General features: G+C 38.4%; 1 protein-coding gene across 6 annotated transcripts in view; it reads right to left on the reverse strand.

Moving 5' to 3' along the window:
* Positions 1-4,326: 4,326 nt before the first annotated feature.
* sanbr (SANT and BTB domain regulator of CSR) overlaps positions 4,327-19,389 on the reverse strand; it is a 147,987-nt gene continuing 132,924 nt past the window's right edge. For all 6 annotated transcript variants that reach the window (XM_048536884.1, XM_048536888.1, XM_048536881.1 and 3 more), the window contains 3 exons: positions 17,633-17,724; positions 9,207-9,298; positions 4,327-5,253 (listed from right to left, as the gene is read on the reverse strand). In XM_048536884.1, coding sequence (XP_048392841.1) covers positions 5,217-5,253; positions 9,207-9,298; positions 17,633-17,724 — 221 coding nt within the window. In that variant the 3' untranslated portion in view covers positions 4,327-5,216. The remainder of the gene's footprint in view (positions 5,254-9,206; positions 9,299-17,632; positions 17,725-19,389) is intronic.

Genomic DNA, 19,389 nt, shown 5'->3' on the forward strand with positions numbered 1-19,389 from the left:
TCTCTAAAGTTTTAATGGTGCAGAAATTGACTTAATTTTCTATACCTCCTTGCATGACAGCATAATTCAGGAATGTAACATTTGTATCCCCTAGTGATCGGGACAAGAGACTCATTTCACATCAGCCAACAATTTGTGAGATGTAGCCTGATACAAATAACTTTTCATTAAGCAAACATTAAAGAAAGAATATTTATGATTCATCTGTGCATCATCAATATCATTTGACACTGCATATTAAGATAATAAACATTTCATGCCATCCTATATAAATACTTCATGTTGCTGACTTAAAAGCTGAAAGCCCAAATTCCATTCTTCTGTATTCTATCCTTCCTGTAGCCTTTAGCTGTTCCACTGCCACCACCTTTCAAAATTCTGTTCATTTAAAAGTCTGGCTGCAATGTTAGCACTTAGTTAACCAAGTATCTACTTCAGAGGAGAATTGACAAAGAAAATTTAGCAATACATTTTGCTTCAAATAATTTCAAATAAATAGACTTGTACAGTGTCCATAAAGGTGAATGATCTTTGGAATGTCTAAGATTTTAAATTATTTCAGTATGCCAATTTAGATATAAAATTTGAAACTTAGTTTTTATTGCCTCAGTGTAATCATAGGTTTTAATGTAAAAAAATTAAAACTTCTTGGATTAAAACATTAGAATATTAATTATGCACTTAAGAATGTCTGATTTGATTAATCACCCTTTGTGCAGAAATCCAATAAATAACTGGATACATTTTGTTCAGTCAATTTTACACAAGATTATGTGTACAAACGCACACACTGAATCCAAACGGATTCTTAGAGCTATTAACTAGAAGTGACTCTTCTTAGCTTCATTAGAGTCTAAGCTATGAGGGAAAACCTGTTTACTGAACTGCACTCTTAACCACATGCAGTTCTTTTAAAAGTGATCTTACCTGTTCCTATTCCAAAATAGGGTTTTAGGGTAGCAGATTCTATAATCAAACTAAAAATTTATACAGTCATTCTACTGAATCTGTAAAGATTCTCAGGAAAGCGACCCATGCAGACGATAAAGTTCCTGACTGCAGAGCTCGTTAAAAATAGGTTGGAAATTGTTGATATGCAAGTTTTGCCCAAGGATGTTGATTTTTGTTAATACTTTTTTTTTGGTGCAGATAGATGAATTTATGATTTCATGGAAACAGAGGATTTACTGTTCTTTATAGAATTCTCTCCTTCCAGAATCATACAGTTCTACAATTTTAAATGGAGAAACGAGATAAGAGATAGAAATTATGATAAGATCCCCTCATTGAAAAAACACAAGAGATTCACCAAAAGTAGAATTCAACAGGAATAGAATCACTGTACACTTCTGCAGCTCAAAAAATAAACTCTCTTTTAGGAAATCTCTATTTGAGTCTTGCTTATACAATTAGTTTCTGAGGTAGTTAAATACTTATTAAACAAGCTTACTAAAATTTTGATGAACAAACCCCAGATAATTTGATTGTCAATATGTGATGTGCAAGGTCAATTTTATACCAGCTGCACCGTACACTTTAGGATCCTAACACCAACAGGGATTTAAGTCCCACTTACTCCAGAAGCGTCACGTAACGTATATGAGAACAGTATGAAAAGATATGAATATCAGGAATGAACTGAGCTCTCATGACAACGAGAACTGGACAATGGATAGATGTACCACACACATGGTAATGAAACCAAGTGATCAGAAAAGTCCAAGATAATATCAGTTCTGTTTTGAGTTAGTTTGTGGTAGTTGCATCGTTGGTAGTCCCACCACCGACTACTTTTCTGGTAAAGTCTGTGGGTGTGTAAGTTTAGAATAGGATCAGCTCTGCTATGATGGTCCCGCAGTTAAAGGCTGACATTCGTAGGGTTAATTTCATAAAGCTATCAGATGCATTTGGATAGAATCATATTCCAGTGTGATTCTATAACCTTGAGGAAGAAAGCGAATCAAATAAAAAGGAAAAGAGGCTCAATTAATGCAATTCAATTTGTTCCCATCAGGGAACTTCCAATCTAACAAGCATATCAGATTATCCACTGGACATGTGCTTGCTCCTCACCAAAGAAGCATTGTCAGCAGTATAATTTGGAGGGAACAGGATAGTCGAATGTCAGCATATCTCCACTTACAAATCAAAGTATACTAAGGTAATATACTGGCACTTCAAATGCCTTTTAAAATTTGTTGAAATTCTGCAAAAAAATGAAAAGGCAGCAATCTGTTCATACATGAGGTTAACACAGGTATACAATAGATAGATTTTTTAAAAAATCCAATGAACAATACAATGTTGAGTGTATCTTGCATACAGTGCATAATATTTCACATAAACCTCTGTAGTAGAAATATTGTAAAAGACTCTTAAATTGATAGAGAGCTGGAATTTTAAAAACAGAGCCATAGTGAACAATAAAATTAATTTGATAAATTGCATAATGAATTGATACTATACATCAGTGGGACATAAGTTTCGGTCAATATCAGATGGTTTGATAACCATATTAAAATATTTGAGTTTAAAAATAGATTGCACTGCAATGGTCAGTCAAAATAAGCTTTAACATGACTCTATAGCAGTCGCATTTATAATCAATCTTAAAACTATAGGCAAACAACTAAAACTGTTTAAAAACGTACAAAACAAAATTATTGCTTTTGAATCAGTTTTGACAGTATAAAGAAAGCATACAACTTATCAAAACCAGCATCTAAACGGGGTACAGATGTTGAGCATTTGGATAAGCACCAAAAGAAATTAAGCCATTGTAATTGCTTTTGGCGACCTTATTGCTCAAATGAAACGTTACTGGTTTTCGTATAGTTTGATTGTGTTAATTTCCCGAAACACCAAATTGCTGAAAACTCTATAGTACCATTCTGTATATTTCACATTTCATTGAGGACGTCACTCTTCGTTGTCAACCATGTAGGTAATGTGTAAAGAAAATATATACACTAACGAGTTTTGAGAAGATTTGTAGCTCAGGTTGAGGGCTTTATCTTGCATATTTATTGTTTCCTTAAAGTGAAACTTGCATTCAAGCTTAGTGTATATATCTGGATGTGAGTTTGCTCGCTGAGCTGGAAGGTTAGTTTTCAGACGTTTCGTCACCATTCTAGGTAACATCATCAGTGAGCCTCCGACGAAGCGCTGGTGTTATGTCCCGCTTTCTATTTATATGTTTAGGTTTCCTTGGGTTGGTGATGTCATTTCCTGTTCTTTTTCTCAGAGGGTGGTAGATTGGCTCCAAATCAATGTGTTTGTTGATGCAGTTCCGGTTGGAAAGCAATGCTTCTAGGAATTCTCGTGCGTGTCTCTGTTTGGCTTGTCCTAGGATGCATGTGTTGTCCCAATCAAAGTGGTGTCCTTCCTCATCTGTATGTAAGGATACAAGTGATAGTGGGTCATGTTGTTTTGTGGCTAGTTGATGTTCATGTATCCTGGTGGCTAGCTTTCTGCCAGTTTGTCCAATGTAGTGTTTGTCACAGTTCTTGCAAGGTATTTTGTAGATGACATTCGTTTTGCTTGTTGTCTGTATAGGGTCTTTTAAGTTCATTAGCTGCTGTTTTAGTGTGTTGGTGGGTTTGTGGGCTACCCTGATGCCAAGAGGTCTGAGCAGTCTGGCAGTCATTTTGGAAATGTCTTTGAAGTAGGGGAGAGTGGTTATGGTTTCTGAACCCGTTTTGTCTGTTTGTTTGGGTTTGTTGCTGAGAAATCGGCGGACTGTGTTCATTGGGTACCCATTCTTTTTGAATAAGCTGTATCGGTGATTTTCTTCTGCTGTTCGTAGTTCCTCTGTGCTGCAGTGTGTGGTGGCTCGTTGGAATAATGTTCTAATGCAGCTTTGTTTTGTGGGTGTTGGGATGGTTGCTCCTGTAGTTCAGTATTTGGTCCGTATGTGTTGTTTTCCTGTAGACGCTGGTTTGAAGTTCCCCATTGACTGTTTGTTCTGCTGTGACATCTAGGAATGGCAGTTTGTTGTTGTTTTCCTCCTCTTTTGTGAATGTTATGCCAGTAAAAGTATTATTGATGGTCTTGAAGGTTTTCTAGAATGGTGACGAAACGTCTGAAAACTAACCTTCCAGCTCAGCGTGCAAACTCACATCCAGATATATACACTAAGCTTGAATGCAAGTTTCACTTTAAGGAAACAATAAATATGCAAGATAAAGCCCTTTTTTGGGAAGACAGTAGACCATAACTCAAAACTAGATCTTAAAACTGCTCAGTATAATGTCCATGATTTTCACAACCTCTGTGCTATGATTCACAATTTTATATTTACAGTGATATAAATAAAGACAGCGTGTATTCCTCCATGTATTTATTTTCATAGTTTGTGAAAAATGGGAGATGGCTATCAAGTCTACTAGGAGCTCTTAAAAGGGGTTTAGACTCTATTACATTGTGCAAGCTATTTCACTTTATCTAATAAGTGCAGAATGCTAGAAATGGCTTTTAAAATCCCCATAAACTTACTTCAGAAATTACAGTATAAAATTGAATTCCAAAGAATTTTAAAGTACTAATATTTAGATATCATGAACTGAAACTCAAGTTAAAAACAAAGGAATAGTAAATGAGAACAATTTGTCTATAAATAATGGTCTAGGTCATATGACATCAAAGACATCTGGAATAATACTACACAGCAACAAGAAGCTCAAGTAGCCACAAACATAGAGAACACACTTTCCTAAATTCATGATGGCTGCTAGCCAGTTTTTTCAAATGAAGATATTTTGTTTCAGGATCAGTTGTCCAGCAACTTAAGCTTCAAAATTTTGCAAGTTAAAGTTTTTTTTAACATTGATTAACAGTAGAAGAATTACTAAACTGCAGGTCACAGTTCTAATAGTGAATTCATTGTAGTTTTGGACAACCGCAAATGCTACACTGGAAGTTATGTAGGAAAGGGTACAAATTTATGGCATAAGTGCAATTAATCTATCCGAACTAATCTGAATGCTAACAGTTGCAGCACAGCTAACATAACAAATGAAATTAACTTGGTTTCATCTAGCTGATACAGTTTAAGTATATATTACTGTAAAATTAGGAAAACTGTGCGCTGATTGGACATGTATAAATATTTAATAACGAAATTAAACATGCAGATTTAAAGTATTGTGTAGTTCAGTATTTAGCAACAATCATCTCAAAAAAATCAAAGGATCATCCTTTTTAGTTCTTGGAATCCACTATGTTGGACGCATCTGGGAAAAGCGGGCTTTGGACCTAAGTTCAAGAAAATAAAACAAATTCAGTCTATTTGTTATATGATTCTGACATAAAGTACTCTACTTGGACTTCCTGGGCCTATTCAGGTTAGTTATCATTCTCTGCTGAAGATAAAAAAGTACTAATTCACTTGCATCTTTTAAGTAGTAGCAAAAACTGTCAGATCTCCTTTTATCTTACTCAGGAACTTTGCACTTATGGCCCAAACTTCTGAACTGAACATCTTGTGCAATGCAGAGGGTATCTAGTTTCAGAGTTTATACTTGCATTGTAAGACCCAAAGCATGACCCTTCTTACCATAGTAAATGCCATATTATTGGATTTAAAGGTCTAATAGGCACTTTGATAAACAATAAAGAGAACATGTTTGGGTGAGGAGTAGGATGTCAGAATGATAGGTGAGGGCATTGGGTGGCAGTAGAGTAGGTGAGGGATGCAGGGTAACAAATAGTAGATCGGGTCAGGGAAATATTCATATCAGTTTGGGAGGTGGGGGGTGCTGTAGTGATTGTATAAAGGTCAACCAGGTGGACCTCATAGAATATGGCTGACAGATATAAAACAGGCGTGTCAGAGGTTCTGTTCACGCTGAGAGCTGGCTATGAGGAAGATAACCAGTGTCAGGTACTATGGACATGTAAATAAAGAAAGACTTGGTGACAGGATACCAGTCAATATGGAAGTATTTCAGTGGTGATGAGAGAAAAAAATACACTCCTGAAGAAATTGTCTCACAACAGTCATCTTTGAGTTGGGATAAGGATATGTGGTGTTATGCCATTATTTAGGAAGCTGGACTTATATGATCCTGCTTAAGACCGGGCCAAGTATGTTGTCAGAATGCATTATTTTGTTTCTAGGCAAATAACATTGGGAATCCATCAAAATCATTCTGCAGTTGTTCGGAAAGAAAAACCCCTAAAACATGACATGGGCTCTTCTGAGTCAACTGGTAAATATTTTCTGCTCTGGGATTTGAAATAGATTTGAGAGATATTGTTTTTGAAATGTTATACATTTCCACTGCTTATGCAAATTTCCCTTTTGTAGGTTACCTACACTTCTGAGATTACAATCACATTAAATGGTGCATCCTTGCACTATTCTCTGCTCAGCAATGATGGAAGTACTCACAACTGCTGGGACCCCCTGGGATTCCTGGCACTACTGCCACTTTTAAAGCCCAGTCATGCACCAGGTCAATCAGTACCAGGATCTGCTCTTCACAGCGCATGTAGTGGGAAGGGAAGGGAAAGGGTGGTAGATGTGGGAAAATAGGTGGCACTGTTGACTGTGCAGTGCAAGTGCAAATGCACTGTAAATGCATTGCTATTGTAGATCACCTGCTTGATCGACAATCATTATAATCATTACGAAAGTTATTGAACCTTAGGATTTTAAAGTGGGATGTTGCTAAGGGACTACTCTTTCCCTAATATCCAGTACAGCATAACATTTCATTGTTCAGCGTAGGAGCATTATGTACCGAAAAGTCTTCAAATGACTGAAATGTTCACTTTTATTGAGCAATAGCAAAAGCAAATTTAAAAAAAAAGAAAAACTGCATTTGCTTCTGTGAACCGACAAGGTCTGAATGTCTTTTGATCAACAACAAATCTACAAAGAGTGATGACTGTATCCAGTAATCAAGTATCAAGTGAGTGCTGCCTGGCTTGTTACACCTGAAGTGCTCTATCATACAGAAGGTGAGGCGCCTCCTGCTCGAAGCCCTCACCTTCCACCTCAGAAAATTGTGCTGCTCCCCCAGCTCTTCATCATTCATCACTGTCTGCTCCAGTTGTGCATTGAATAGCATGCAAGGATTTTGTGGCACACACTATCTGGACTATACTGAATGATTATGGTGAAATAAAATCTGCTCTATGCCCTTACGTAGCTTTTGAGATCTTCAACTGTCTTTGTGAATACTGGCCCACAGGTTTCACTTTTAAGATTGCTTGTGATTACCTATGCTTCACACGTGTGACTACAATCCATCTCACAATGATTAATGAGATAGTCAAGACTGTTTGTGATCAGGATTTGTAACCCACACGGTTGCTAGTACATGCAGCATATTATGACAACTGATGACCTTGACCAATACTGTTAAAGTGCTTCATTAGTGTATTAAGCTGGGTGACCGAGTGTGAATGGCTGGCTGAGTATGAGAGTAGCCAGCTAACTGAGTAAGCAAGTGGGCCAATGGCTGCATGCAAAGTGGCTATCGGCCGAATGTGCAAGTGTGCTACTGGCTGAATGTCTGAGCGAGTTAGTGTCCCACTGACCAGTCAGGACTGTGTCTGTCTGTTGTGGGGCCAGGTGGGCAAGTGGCCAGGTGAGTGAGTGGCTGACTGGGCGAGGAGGGTGTCCATAGAAGTTACATAAGGATGATTCCAAGGATGAAGGAGCAACTGAAGACTCTGGGTCTGTACTTGATGGAATTTAGAAAGCTGAGGCAGGTATCTGACTAAAATTTACAGGAAACTGAGAGGCCTGGATAGACATATCACCCCACCAACTTCTGCATCCAGTGTATCATTCACCACCACTTCTGCCACCTACAATCCGACCCCACAACTAGAGACATTTCCCTCCCCACTCCTATCTGCCTTTCGTAGCGACCGCTCTCCTTGCATTTCCCCCATCTGCTCCATACTCTCCACTAACCCCACCACCCCAGGCATATTTTCATGCAACTGCAGGAAGTGCTACGCCTGCCCCTATACCTCCGCCCTCAAAGCACAAAACAAAACTTCCACATTAGACAGGGGTTCACCTGCACATCTGTCAACGTGGACTTCTGCATCTGCTGCTCATAATGTGGCCTCCTTTACGTCAGTGAGACCAGGCAGAGACTTGGGGACTGTTTTGTGGAGCGTCTACACTCTGTACACAACAAATGATAACACATTCTGGTCACCAACCACTTTAAGACCGCCTTCCAGTCCCTGGGTAACATCCTAGGCCTCCTCCAATGTCACAAGGACACCACCCACAACCTGGAGGAGCGACAGCACATTTTCCACCTTGGGACCCTACAGCCTGATGGCCTTAACATGGATTCACCAGTTTTAAAATCTCCCCAACCCCCACCTCATCCCATGTCCAACCCTCCCTCTCATTCCCTGCCTCCTTGATCTGACACGACCTGCCTATCTTTTCTCCCACCTATCTGATCCTCCCACCTCACTGACCAATCCCCACCACTCCCTACCTGCACCCACCTATCACCATCCTGCCCCAGCTTCTACCCCTCTTCTCTATTCATTTCTCAGCTTCCTTCCCCATTTCTGAATTAAGGTCTCGACCTGAAATGTCAACTGTCCTGTTCCTCTGATGCTGCCTAGCCAGCTCTGTTCCTCTAGTTCCACACTGCATTATCTCTGACTCCAGCATCTGCAGTTCTTGCTATCTCTAGATGGGGTAAATACAGAAAGGATGCTCCTGGAGACTGGGAAGACCAGGCCAGGGGCATAGTCTTAGGGTACAATTGGCCATTTAGGATTCAGATGAGGGTGTTCTCCAATCAGACAGTGGTGAGCCTGTGGAATTTGAATGTTTTCAAGGCATTGTAGTTCTTATAGCTAAAGGGATCAAAGGGTAATGAGAGAAAGCAGGAACAGGGTACTTAGTTGGATGGTCAACCACGATCATACTGAATGACAGAGAAGGCTGAAAGGGCTGAACAGCCTCCTCCTGCTCCTATATTCTGTTTCTATAACAGCATCAATCACCGCAACAACATTTTGAATTTTTTCTTTCAGTGTTTCTTTAATTTGGTTTGATTGCATGAAGTGTTTTTTTTTAGGTCCTAGGAGTTTCAACTCAGCAAGTAACATTGCTCAGCTTCCAAAAATGGTTCTTCGGAAGGCCATAGACAAAAGATTTTTAGATAATAACTATCTGCAATGTTTATTCAAACGACATAACTAGAAATCAAATTTACCTTGCATTTTGTGATGAATTATTCTGACGAGATGACGTTGGTGGACAGGCTTTAAGCTGGGATTCCAATCTGCAGTAAATGCCACCAGCTAACTATAAACATGAAGTATATTTTAAATTAATGAAGAGATAATGTACTTACTTAGTTATCACATTTATATTTTATTACAAGCCAGAAACAGGCTTTTAGATCCATTGGGACCATACTAATTTTTACAATCCATTTGCACCACCTTCCACAATTTTTCATAAAGCACCATCTATACATATTTCTATTCCTTTTGCTGCATGGTACTTATCTAGCAGAAGAGTGCTAATAAGTAAATAACCAAAATTGACCAAATTAAGCAGCACACAGTAGGGGTAGCAACAGTTTAAAGTTAACAGATTAGCCTAAGAGACTGTTATGCAGACAAAAAACAGAAAACAAGATTATAGCTACAACCACACAAGAAAACCTACCACAATGCTCCAGACAGGCAAATAAATAAATAGTTTGACCAAATCATCTAGATCTAATTAGTTAAAAAACACGTGACCACAAGCATGCACAGGTATATGAAAGAAAAGTCTGATGGTATAAAAGAGGAATGAACTAGCACAGTGATCAAGAGAATCCAGGAGCAACATTTATAAGAAGGACAACCCTGAGTCGGGTCTCTGAGAAGACACCTAGAGAACAGGAATGCTCTCCAGCCCAGAGCCTGATCATCTCTGTCTTTTATTAGTAATATTCTGTGCAAGAAGTAAGGTTGTATATTGGTGAATAAATAGTGCTGTATAACTGAGTTGGCCTCTGATTATTTATCCAATTACTGACATTTCACTTTGGCCAAGGAAAAATTAGTAAAAAGCACAACACTTAGCTTCCCTTTAAATGTGTCTGGCCTCAGTTCTTCCAAGCAATAGTCGATTTCACATTCTACTCACGATCTGGGATTAAAACATTGCTCCTTAATTTTCTTTTGGATTTATAGGTGACTGTTATATGTATGACCCCTAGTTCTGGTCTCCCCCGTACATGAAAACAGCACCTTTATATCTACCTTACTAAAACCTTTCACAATCTTAAACACCTTGATCTCGTCACCCATTAGACTTTTCTACAGAGATATGCCAACTGTTGAAATCCTCTTGCTGGGCACATGTTTACAGTTCCAGTGGCATCCCTGTAAATGCCTTTTGCACCACCTAAAGCCTTTCCATAACTGAAGACAAGAACAACTAGCCTAACGAAGATTCTATATAATTTTAAACTAATATTGCTGCTTTTCATTTCAATGCTTATTTCTGTTAGCTCCCTGTCTCAATGAATGATGCAGAAATGAGAATATTTTAGTTCCTTTGCCACTCTGCATCATGAGTGGTTTAAGAGTCTAATTCTTGAACAATAATTATTGCCATTAGTGATGCAGGTATAAATCATGGGGTCAGGCAACAATGCCCATTTAGCATTGATCCTTGATTTTTTTTTCTGCTTGTCTTCAACCTCTTTGGCCCTACAAAATGTGAAGTAATCCTTCAACACAGCCTGCAGAATCAAAGTTTTCAAGTTCTTTTGAAAATATTTTCTTTAACTTGAGCACAAATGATCATAGTGGTCTTGAAGTATCTATAAGCCGTCCATGTAAGAAATTCTTTGGAATATGTCCCCCTACACCAGAAATAGCCGACCAGAACACTACAGACACTCGTCTGAGAGTAGAATTGGTTGACGTGGCATTTAGCTTCAAGTAATTCAATGTCAGGAACTTTATTTTTCCTCTTGATATCAGACAAAAGGAATGAGAAGTGTTTTTCTCATGCCCACTTAGGTATATACAGAGTACGGGTATCCTAAGAACTGCTATCAATCCAAGGACATTTCATCTGAGCTTTGCCTATGTCCATTTATGCGTGCATTTTGTATATCAGTCTGGGTCTGAGTCCATCACTTTAATTCCCAAGGCATTTCATTTTTCCTGCTACATGACCCCCACGCTATTGATCTATGCGCCACACACTCCCCTCCACCTTCAGGGCATAGTGTATGCATGTGGGGGTGTGTGTGAAAGCACATGTATCCCAAATATGGGTTTCATCCCCACTTCATTAAGTCTACTGAATGCGAAATTGATTAGAAAAGACATGCAAAAATGGTTTAATCAATCAACACACCTGGTCAGGTTGGACCATAGAGAGCATCAGGTTCTGTTTACATCTTTTAAAACTGATAACAATCCTTGGATTATCTTCCTGGACTAACCCTGGCTTCTCCAGCGCTACAAACTACCTTTTTAAATCCTCTGCCCTATCTCATTCATTCTTGCCTCCAAAACAAGCATAATGAGTCCATGGATTTCTTTGGCACCAACATTCAGTCCATTCATTTATCTGCCTTTCCTACTTACCCCTCTTCCCCTAGGCCATCAGGCCATACTCATGAAGGGCTTGAAACTGTAGAATCCCCTGGGTTTCATTCCTGGCAAGGGATATACATTGTGAACGTCAAAAGTACTGAACGTTATCGATGCAACTCAGAGTGAAACATGTTCCATAGACAAACGTTTACTTCTATTGCATTTTCTGCAATTTTCAATTTAAATCATTTTGGCCCAGGTTCTACGCATGACATGAAATGTATATTGTAAATACACTGTTACAAACATGTTGAAGCACTTTAAGAGTGGAACACTACGAGGAGATGTTGAATTTTATTGCACTCTAATTTTAAACAATGCTTTGAAATGCAATTTTTTAAAAAATTATGAATTGAGTACATTTTTGGGAAAAGAATTAGGCCAAATTTCCTGTATAGTCTTCTTCCTTCAGCTCTAACCTGAACTTGTATCTTTTTTCAGGTTTCCTTTCCATCTCCCATCATTCTTGCTCTAAGTTCAACTTGTTCCACTCTATTACCATGAAAATTGCTGACCATCCTTTTTTTTCAGGATTCTCATGTTAACTGATAGTTTTAATGGTATTTACTCCACAAGCACTACCCTCACCTGCTTCAAATCTGCTTTCATCATCTCTTTCCAAAGTCCTCGAATACATCATCATTCTGAAAATGATGCTCATATCCCCCAGAATGTGATGTTTGAATTTCTCTGCTCCAGTACTAAATTGGCCCTTATAGTTACAAATGATGTGCTAAATACCTGTCAAAAAAAAAAGATAAATTCTCTTTGTCCTTCTCAACCTGTCACCTTTGAGAAACACCTTTCACTTCAGAACGCTTTCCACCTCTAAGGCCTCTTCACTATTGTTCAGCTGTGTAGGACTGCAGAGTTCTGGTTCTACTCTTAGCTATTTACTCATAATAGCTTTACTGCCTATTTGGTATTTCCATTTTACCCAAGGATTTATATTTGGCTCCATGCTAATTCTCATTTCTATACTGACCTGACGTTAGCCAAAAACATGTGGGAAATTACATGTATGCTGGTGACACGCATCACTACCTCACCAACACATGCCTCAACCTTTTCACTGTCTCTAAATTGTCAAATGCTTTTCCAACATCAAGTAGTATATAAGCAAACATTGCTTAGTCACCAATTCTATTCCATTTTGCAGCAGCTATTTGAGGCTTAATCAAGTATTCACAAATTGACTTCAAGTTGAGTTTACAAACTCATATCTGCACCATCACTATGAACGCTATAACATTGCCCAACTCTATCCATGCCTTGCTGAAACTCTCATCTACACTTTATTCCACCTCAAGACAACTATTTCTGACCATCCTCCTATGTTCTATCCTCTGTAAACTTGAGATATCAAAAACTGTACCACTTATGTCCTAATTCGAACTAAGTCCAGCTTACTCATCATCCTTATTTCTTCGGTTAAGCAATAATCCTTAATTTTAATTATTTTCAAATTGTTCTACAGCATTTCCTTCTCATTGAAGCAGACAGAATTCTGAGGGTGCTTAACGAAGTAAATGCTGAGAGGCGTTTTTTCTCCGGTGGAGTCTAGGATTAGGAAGAATGGTTTAAATAGAAGGAGTTTCCCACTTGAGAGTGAAATTAGGAGGCATTCTTCTCTCAGAAGGTCATTATCCTTTGGATTTCTCTTTCCACAGAGGTGTGGGTGCTGGGTCATTGAAAATATTCAAAGCTGAATTAGTCAGATTTTTGATCTATAAAGGAGTTGAGGATTATGGTACAATCAAGAATGTGGAGTTAAGGCCACTATCAAGTCAGCCATGGTCTCACTGAATGATAAAGCACGTTCAATGGGCCGTATGACCTATCCTTTCTACTATAGCTCAGTAAGTCTCCATTAGTCTAACCTTTCTTGGCCACAACCCCAAGATATCTGCATTCAGTCACCCAAAACAGTGTCAGTTTCCTTGAAATAAAGGTAGAGGGGGTATTACTGAACTAAACAAAATTACGGAAGATTTTGATTGAGAGAATGAATGGACAAAGAAGTGCTGAAAAGCATAACTCTCCATAATTATAAGAGAGAACCAAGAAAAACTACACAGAATTCATCAGAAATGTCTTTACTCAAGGATTGTGCAACTTGCTACCACAGGGAGTATTTGAAATAAATAATTTAAATGCATTTAAAAGGAAGCCAGACAGGTTTATGACGGAGAAGAAAACAGACAGCTATGATAGATTTAGATTAGGAAAAGCAGGAGGGGGTCAAATGAAGCATAAAGAAAGAAACTGACAAAAGATAAATTGGTCATCCAAGTTTAAAATATATTGCAATCCTGGTAATGCTGTTGAGAAAATTCAAAGTCTGATAGTGGATTAAAGTGACATTGAGACAACATTTACTTATTTAGAAATTAAGCAAACAGCTTGTTAAGTGGGACCTGGCAGCAACAAGTGCCCTTTTCACATATAAAAGCAGTGTAAAATGATTACAAAAGACAACTGGTGGAGTTTTCCCATTTCCGATTATAATGTTTAGTAAAATGAGATTTATGGCACTTGATCCACAATGGCTCAGAGCAAACTTTCTCGTCCAATCTTCTTCATTTGCAATCTGATTTATTGGCACTCTTCTTGTAGAATTGTGTGGCATGAGAGGTGGAAATGCTTGCTTCCAGTATTTTCACCACCATCGTATTTAAAGCCCAGCTCCAGATGAATTCAAACATTTCAAGCCAGGAACTGCTACTCACATATTGGCATTTGATCATTATCAGTGAGGAAATGTCTCAAGAAGGTGAGTAACTTCTTGTTCTGCAAACTGGGACCTGGAGGCATGTGAGAAGGGCCACCATTCTTTCCAAAGTTGGTAAAAGTAGATCATGCCTCCAGTCTGGACACAGGTAGCAGCCTAGGTTAGTGCTGTGCCCAAGGCTGGACAGAATGCACAGCAGATCAGGAAGAAGGTAAATGATCTCTTTTACCCTGCATGGGCGATAGCACAGAAAAGGTGGAAGGAATCTCACACTCACAGGTCCAGCACTCATTTAAACTCTGCTACTGTGCATGCACCTACTGGAATGGTCTAAAAGCAACTCCAGGCAGCTGCAAGCTTTTGTTACTACTTGACACGTCAGAACCAAGAATAAAATCTAGTGTGATTGATCATATTTTGCTTTTTTTTTAGTTTTAACGTGGTAGTCTTCCACTGAAACACAGGCATGCCAGGTTACAGATTTGGTTTCAACACAAAAAAAATCTTACAACACAAGAGAAATAAAAAGGTGTTAAAACAAGCTAAACAATATACACATAATATTGCTTGAAAGATTTCAAAATACACACCAAAGCAAAATCCCATCTACTCTCCAACATCACCACTTTGCAGACAATCAAAACAGCAGAGAAATTTTCTTTTCCTGTCCAATGTGCAGGTTTGATTTTATTGTTTTCTCAGTTTTTGTCCAGTGATCTGAAAAACTATTCGAGACTTTTTCAACTTTTAAAGCAAACACTGCTGGTCTCAACTATACTTCTCCATAAATTACACTCTTACAAGTTACCGATTTCCTTAACTCTCTGAATGTAGTCACCTTTTTCTAGGAGAGCATATATTTGCATCTAACTTCAGTCAGGTTTGCTTCAAATTGACCCAAATGCTTTCCAAATTTGTTTTTTTTTGAAAGGTAAAATTTATTCTTTAGGATTCTATACTCAAAAGCAAGCTAATGTCTTTCAAAGTTTTTGTCCCCCCATCATAAATCCCCACAATATAAACAAACTTCCACTAACACTCCAGGAGGCCCTAAGTAATCTGTTTTCTGGTACATAATCATTCAAAATCATGGCTCTGGAGATACTAACCTAGTTAATTATTGAATGGCTTCACACAAACAGACTGAAACCTCTGTGCCACTAGTTTAAAATCCAAATTATATTTTAAAAAATCTCACATGTCATCACAACAATCAGCTTGAATCTTAATGCCCTCTGAACAATCAGGAATAGACAATAAATCATGGCAAAGTCAGTGAGGCCCACAGCCCATGAACAAATAAATAGGGCTCACTACGGTATGCATCGTCTCCACTCAACGATTCTTACTCATCTCATACTTCCAATCTACTAAACCATCTGTGCTCCAACTCACTCACTGGTGTACGCCTTACCATCTGCCCTAATTCTGCATTATCGCTGTTATTTCATCGACATCCACCATGTTCAATCTCTCCCATTGTCTCATTGCAGGAAGAAATGGCCCACAACTGGGCCAAGAAGCCAGGACTAGCAAGGGGCTAGCAGTCATTAGGCTCCTCACACCATTCGAGCAGAAAGCAGTGAATTTGGTTGGACAGCAGCATGATTGTTCATGTGGGGACACTGAGACCTCAATGGCTACTCAACCCAACAAGGTTCATGGTGCTGTGCTGCTCTCTCGTTAACGTTAATACGCATTCATCTTTAATCTACACATGCTTTTATGCCTGTTACACAACCACTTCCCTCTCCTTTCTTCTGAAGACTCTCACAGTGTGAAAAGCAGAGGCCTACACTTGAGTTCCTTAATACCACCTCCAATTCTGAGGGGAAAGCCACTGAAGCTTTAGACAATTCACTTGCAATGTTTTCATATGCCCTCTCCACCAGCTCATTGATTTTCACCTTGTGGGAATGCTGATCCATATTAAATTTGGGCATCCAACCTGATGTGCACTTCACTGACATGCTTCTGCAGCTGACCAAGGAAGAAGTGGCTCACGTCTCATGATTTGAGAGAATTGCTGAAGATATCCAGGCACTTGCTCAGTCCCATGCGGAAGATGATCCTATGCCTTGGTCATTAATGACTACATCAAAATCACAGCATTACAGGGGTAGCATACAGGATTTTCAGAGGCAGTTGGTAAGCTTAATCAAAGGATAGAGGAGTCTATCATTGTTATCAGTACTGTGCTGACTCTAGCACGCTTGCATCTAGTTATTTCATTGGAGTGGTTTACAACAGCCAGGGAGAGCCAAGTCTGGTACATACTTTCTGCTCAGAGCCACACTTCATTGCTGTAGCCATTGGCACTCAACTTTAATGGCAAAACAAGAGAGGGATAAGAAACTTCACCTCACTCCAGTACACCTTCCCCTCACAGAGATAGGGTGATGCCAATAGACATTTATAGGTGGAGGAGCCATGCAAAGGACTCACTAAAGCTTTGTCTCAGGGCACTTTGAAAAATGCCTCCCATTTATCCCATTTAACTCGTGTGTATAATGCCAAAACCTGCAAAAGTCCAAGCTGAGGAGGGTGAACCTATATGTGGGTAGAACATTTGCAGCAGGCATCAATCCTCTATGCCCAATCAATCCCAAGGATAACCACCCAAATCACAAGAATTTTTCTCTTTCAGAGGGTTGTGTGATATCGTAAGTCTTCCTGAAGCAGCAGAGGAAGCAGAGTCATTTAACTTTTTAAGCAGAGATTGATTGATTCCCTTGCTTAACAAGAACCTATGGTTATTAGGAGTAGAAAGCAACGTGAAATTTAAAACACAACAGATCTGCCATGGTCTTACTGACTGATGGAGTACTGCTCAAGGGGTCAAATGGCATACTGGTATTTCTATTTCATATTGTCACATAAAGCACTGCCTCTCACAAGTACAATGCTGTCCTGTAGGAATCTCTAGCATTTCAGGTAACTTTTCAGTCAATATGGACTCTGAACATCAAAGGGTAACTGATGATGGAAGTGTCAAAAGGGTCTGTATCAGCCACTTGAAAGCATTTCCATCAAGTGATTAAACGTAAGGTTGCAACAATTCAGTTAATTTCTCCTCCTCTTCCTACCAGAAGGACATTTTATGACTGAGATGAACCTGTATACAGATTGCTTCAAATCAAATTAGTACGAAATATTCCTGTCACAGGGAAAAGAATGAAGTGATACTCTTCAAGGGATGTTTTCCATCCAATTTAAAACTCCATTAACAGATTAAACACTTCAGATAGGAATCTAAAGTGCATTACATTACAAAATACTGATGGAAAACCAAATCACCTCTTTTCCTTCTTTTCCCTTGGTGCGATCAATTTTTTCTCCAAATCTTATTTTTGTCAGATGTCCAATTATTTCAACCATTCTTCTTTGATCTGAAAGTTAAAAGCTGTATTATCTCCAAATAAACTGATATAACATTTTTTGATAAATGCAACTATAAATAATGACAAGAACACAGAATTGAGATCCAAGAGGAAATCAGCAGATATGACTATGAATTACAAAAATAATAAAAGTACAAATCTTAACATTAAATAAAAACAGATGAATAAATAGCACAAATTGTGATAATTAAGTACAACCTGGTGTCTGTAGCTGAGATGTGGCTGCAAGATTATCTAGATTGGAACCTGAATACTGAAGAGTATGCGACATTTAGAAAGGAAGGAAGGTAGGAAAGGGTGGCAGAATGGCTCTATCGAAGATGAAACTAGTACATTACAGAGGGATAGCCTTCATTAATGAAACCCGGATACAGAAGCAGTCTGGGTAGAGATGAGGAATGATAAAACAGAGGAAGTCACTTGTAAGAGTTGTGTACAGGCAGAAACCACATGGTAGAACAGGGTTACAAGGAAGAAATAACCAGAGCTTTTCAAAAGGATACAACAATTTTTGTGGGGGATTTTAACCTACATATAGGCGGAAAAATCAGATGGGGAGAAAGTAGCCTTTGAATGTTTTTGGGACAATTTTTTATACCAGAATGTTATGGCACCACCTAGGTTATACTTAGATAAATGTGACAGAATTAATAACTGACCTCAGTGAAAGCAACACTGTGTAGCAGTGACCATAATAGCATTGCATTGTACACACAGTTTTAAGTAGCAAGTGTGGGTCCAAGGTGACCATTCTGAATTTAAACAAGGGCAATTATGTGGGCATGAAAACAGAACTAGCAAATGTGAGCTAGCAATTTAGGTTATGGGCTAGGTTAATAGAGACACAGTGACAAATATTTAAGGAGATATCTTGGAAAGTACAGAACAGGAAATATTACAAAAAATAAGAAAAATTCTAAAGAGGTGGACCTGCCACTCATGACAATAGTCTCAAACTCAAAAAGACATATAATTCTGCAAAGATAGGTGGCAGGTTAGAAAATTAGGCTAAATATGAAAAAAAGTGAATTACTAATAGATTAATAAGGAAAAAAAATTAGAGTGGAAGAGCAAGTTCGCCAAAATATAAAACTGATAGGAAAATTTTCTTCAGATATTTAAGAAAAGAAAATAGTTAACATAGTAAGTATTCAAAATGTGTTTGGGAAATTAGTTTGAAGGATAAAGAGATGGAAGATGAATTGAACAGATATTTGGCACCAATCTTCAATAAAGAGGATTCATGTAGCATCCTGGAAATAGTTGTAAATCAGAAATTGAAAGGGATGAACTAAAAAAAAATTACAATTACCCAGGAAAGAAATCATGAGTAAATTGTTGGAACTGTGAGTTGACAAGTCCTAAGATTCTGATGGATCTCATCCTAGGCCTTAAAAAAAATAGCTAGTGAAATAGCTAATGCATTGGCTTTAATTTTCTAAAAAAATCATTTGATTCAAAGGAAGTTCTTTTAGATTGGAAAATAGCTAATGTAATTCCTTTATTCAAAAAGATGGGAGGCAGAAAGCAGCAAACTACAGGCTAGATAGCTTAACATCTGTTATAGGGAAGATGTTGAACGCTATTATTAAAGCTGTCGTAACAGGGTACCTGGATACATTCAAGATAATCAGACTGAACCAAAACGGTTTG

The sequence above is a fragment of the Stegostoma tigrinum genome, chromosome 9, assembly GCF_030684315.1.
Source record: "Stegostoma tigrinum isolate sSteTig4 chromosome 9, sSteTig4.hap1, whole genome shotgun sequence".
Lineage (NCBI taxonomy): Eukaryota > Metazoa > Chordata > Chondrichthyes > Orectolobiformes > Stegostomatidae > Stegostoma > Stegostoma tigrinum.